General features: G+C 41.9%; 1 protein-coding gene across 1 annotated transcript in view; it reads right to left on the bottom strand.

The window, feature by feature from the left end:
- Positions 1-773: 773 nt before the first annotated feature.
- The window catches only part of LOC106957643 (uncharacterized), a 6,502-nt gene continuing 3,059 nt past the window's right edge, over positions 774-4,216 (bottom strand). Inside the window, exon 2 of the mRNA XM_015049054.1 lies at positions 774-3,510. Within this exon, the coding sequence (XP_014904540.1) occupies positions 2,416-3,450 (1,035 nt within the window). The 5' untranslated portion in view covers positions 3,451-3,510 and the 3' untranslated portion in view covers positions 774-2,415. The remainder of the gene's footprint in view (positions 3,511-4,216) is intronic.

The raw sequence follows: 4,216 nt of genomic DNA, 5'->3' as shown, positions 1-4,216 counted from the left end.
CCACGTCTGCATATGAATCTTCTAATTGCATTAATGCAGGAATCAGTGTCGAGGGTATAAGCCACTTCCAAATGAATAGCACGACTAGTTGGGCAAGTAAATGCTACTCCATAACGTTTAAGAAGACTTCTGCCTTTCTTCACATCAATGGGGCCAAAATAATCAACACCAACATCTGTGAATGGAGCTTTGTCTGGCAATACCCTTTCCTGTGGCAGGTCAGCCATTTTCTGTTCCAGAAGCTTACCTCCATTTCTTCTGCAGGTGACGCAGTCAGACAAGATTTTTCTGGCAGCAGAGTTTGCATTAATTATCCAGTATCTCTGACGCAGTCTGGACAACATGTGGATTCTTCCTGCATGACCAAGCAGATTGTGAATGTAACGCAGAATTAATGTTGCCACATGCATGTCTTTACACAGGATGACCGGATGCTTAATTTCAGAAGGCATAGCAGCTCTTTTGAGACGTCCACCTACTCTGAGAACTCCTTGATCAACCACTGGATCGAGTCTATACAGTTGGCTGTCTTTAGAGACGGTCTTGTTGGCTCTGAGTGAGTTGATCTCTGGTCCAAACCTGTGATGTTGTTCAAAGAGAATAATGGAATGCTCTGCTGTAGCCAGATCTTCACATGTCAAACATTGGATTTTCAGCATAACTTTAAACTGCTGCATCTTTTGTGACAACTTTTGCTTTTTAGTGTCTGCATCTTCTGTAGACTGATGCATCATGGCAGAAAACTCTTTTCTTTTCTGGGATAGCTGAAGGAGGAGCTTTAAAACCCAAGCTACAGATGTTTTTAGCTTTGACCAGGATGAAAAGTAGGAGATGAAATAACTGGTAGGGTCTTTAGCCTCTTCAATAACAGTATTAACGATCACATCCTTTTTAATTTCAGGATCATCAGGAGGAAGCGAGTCACACTTTACCTCCAGCTTAGGCCATTTATTTTCAGACTCTAGCAGAAACTCGGGACCATTTATCCATTTGCTGTGCTTCAAGAAGTCCTCTGCTTTCATCCCTCTTGATGCTTCATCTGCTGGATTATCTTTAGAACTTATATATCTCCACTGGTCAGCTTGTGTTGTTTCTCTGATGATGGACACTCTGTTTGCAACAAAGGTATGAAACCTCTTTGTTTCGCTGCAGATGTATTTTAGGACAGTGGTGCTGTCGGTCCAGAAAACTGATGTCTCCAGTTCAAGATGTAATTCTCTGTGAAGCAGTTGGTCCATTCGAACGGCAAGGACGGCTGCAGTAAGCTCCAGTCGAGGGATGGTCGTCTGCTTGAGAGGAGCAACTCTGGCCTTTCCTAGGAGGAATGACAGATGCACATGATGCTCATTTTGCAATCTTATATATGATACTGTACCGTATCCCACTTGGCTGGCATCAGAGAAATGGTGGAGCTGAGCTATAACTGGACAGAAATCTTTAGGTTTAATACAGCGGCTCTCTTCAAACTTTGAGATCCTCTTCAGGTCATCCAGCCAGTCAGTCCATTGTTTGGAAAAATGATAGTGAATTGCATCATCCCAGCCCAGGTTTCTCCTACAGAGCTCCTGTAAAAGTTGTTTGGCGGTGATGATGAAAGGAGCGAGGAACCCCAAAGGATCATACAGTGAGCTCACTACTGACAGTATTCCTCTTCTTGTGTGGGACCGCTCTTGAAGTGAGGCTTTGAATTCAAAGGAGTCACTTTGAATGCACCACTGCAATCCAAGCGCCCGTTCCATTGAAAGCTCCAAATCTATTTCCAACATTTTCTTTACTTTGATATTGTCTGTAACTGTTTGCAGAACTGTAGGACTATTACTAAGCCACTTAGAGAGCTTAAATCCTCCTTTACTGCAAAGAGCTGTCAAATCTTGAACAAACTTTATTGCTTCCTCTTCAGTAGGCAGAGATTTTAGGCAATCATCTACATAAAAATTATGTTTGATTGTATTGACCAATTCAGCTGGAAACTGCTGGGCATTATCTTCTGCTGTTCTTCTTAATGCATAATTTGCACAGCTTGGTGAAGACACTGCTCCAAACAGATGTACAGTCATCCGATATTCTTGTGGAACTTGTGAGGTGTCACCATTGGGCCACCAGAGGAAGCGAAGATAGTCTCTGTGTTTCTCTGGAACATGAACCTGGTGGAACATAGCTTGAATATCTGCCATTACTGCGATTGACTCTTGTCTGAAGCGCAGAAGAACTCCCACAACCGAGTTGGTCAGATCAGGTCCTTGTAGCAGCTGGCAGTTCAGTGAGGTTCCCTTGAATGTTGCAGCACAATCAAAAACAACTCTCAGTTTGCCTTTTCGGGGGTGATAAACACCATGGTGGGGTATATACCACACCTTTCCATCATTGCACATCAATTGATCAGGTACAGTTTCTGCATATCCATTACATAGCATGTCATTCATAAATGTAATCTTTCTTGAAGGTGCTGCTTTTGTTAAACTTTCTTTTCAAACTCTGAAGACGTTGTTCTGCAATACAACGGTTCATAGGCAAGATGGAATTTTCAGATTTAAAAGGCAAATCAATATAATAATGTCCATTTTTTAATTGTGCTGAATTATCCATGATATTCATAAATTTGACATCCTCTTTGGACATTTCAATCTGCTCTTGGGATGTTGTTTCATTGAAATCATGACTGTATTGTTCAATCAACATTGTTTCCAGGTGTTTAACAGAAATCCTGTTTGCAGTGAAAGGATGGCAGCCTGTTTTGTTCCTTCCACTCCGGAGTGGACCATTGATGACCCATCCAACTCGGGTCGAAACTGCATATGGGCCTTCGTCCTGACTGTTGATCAGCTCCCATGGCTCCATTACTTTAGGTGCGTCTGTGCCAATGAGCAGATCCACATCAGCATCTATGTTGTGGAGCTTGATGCTTTGGAGATACGGCCACTTATCAATGTCCTCCTGTTGTGGAACATTTTGCTTTGAAACAGGCATTAGTTTCTGTGTCATGACATCTGGAAGGTCAATGAAATCATTTTTATCAAGTGCTGCTACTTGGAGTCCAGAGATGATGTTTGTACTCACAATGTCTTTATGTCCCATCGTTTGCAGCTGAATACTTGTTCTTTTACCTTTCAGTTGCAGCTTCCGGGCCAAACTTTCAGTGCAGAATGTTCCTGTGCTGCCCGGGTCCAAAAATGCATACGTCTGCACAGTGGTGTTGGTTTTTGGACTCCTGATTTGAACTGCAACGATAGAAAGGTTTGAGTTATCTTCATCACAGACCCTGACATGACCGCAGGTCTGAGTCATTGTGGAGGTGGTACTCAGATGATTCTGTGGATGTCTGGAGAAAACTCCTGTACTGTCCTCGTTGATGTGCAGGACACTGGGATGCTGCTGGTGACAAACAGAACAGACCAAACGACCTCTGCATTCTCTGCTTATGTGTCCCACCTTTAAGCAGCCAAAACACATGCCTTTTTCCTTAATAAAGTTTACCTTTTCTTTATGTGGCTTGTCTTTAAACTTAAAGCACTTGTCAACAGTGTGATTACTTTGGAGACAATACAGACAGCTGAGGCTTGAGGACTTGCCCTCATCTGCAGATGGACATTCATTCTTCACTGCAATGACATTTGTAGCAAAGCTACTCCCCCTTTTCTGTTTGGTAAAGCTGCTGGTTCTGGAGTTGAGCTGTTGATGGTCCATGATGTTACCAAACAGTGGATCAGATACAACTTTAACTTGCTTTTCAATAAAAACAACAAGATCAGTAAACTCAAGGCAAGTATTCATTTTATTTTGAAAATGTTCATTTTGTTTCATGAGTTCATCAGATGGAAGTGGCAAACTTGTCAAGTTTTTATGGGACACCTCTGCATCCTGAAAACACTGAATAAATGTAGCAAGAAGAGAAGTCACTGAGTCCACGTTATCATTTGACTCCATCAAAATATTCAGATCGTCCATTATTCGTCTTACTTGCTTCAATTTAGCATTTCTTTTATCTTGGCATGTTTTAATATAGGACATCAAGCCTTTCTCAGTCAGTTTAATAGTTCGTTTGGAAGAAACTTCCAAGTCACTCTTGGCCAACTGTGCTTTCGATACGTCAGACATTTTGGCGAAAACACTTTGAACTGCTTGTAGTTTTGTTGTCTTTTACTTTATTTTAAACCCACTGGCGGTGCATAAAGGTGCAGCACTTTAGCTCAGTCTTTTATTAATCTTCATGACGACG

The sequence above is a fragment of the Poecilia latipinna genome, unplaced genomic scaffold, assembly GCF_001443285.1.
Source record: "Poecilia latipinna isolate Pla-1442-1.1 unplaced genomic scaffold, P_latipinna-1.0 Scaffold922, whole genome shotgun sequence".
In the NCBI taxonomy this organism is placed as follows: domain Eukaryota; kingdom Metazoa; phylum Chordata; class Actinopteri; order Cyprinodontiformes; family Poeciliidae; genus Poecilia; species Poecilia latipinna.
The sequence above is the reverse complement of the archived record's forward strand: the minus strand, read 5'-3'. Positions and strand labels throughout refer to the sequence as shown.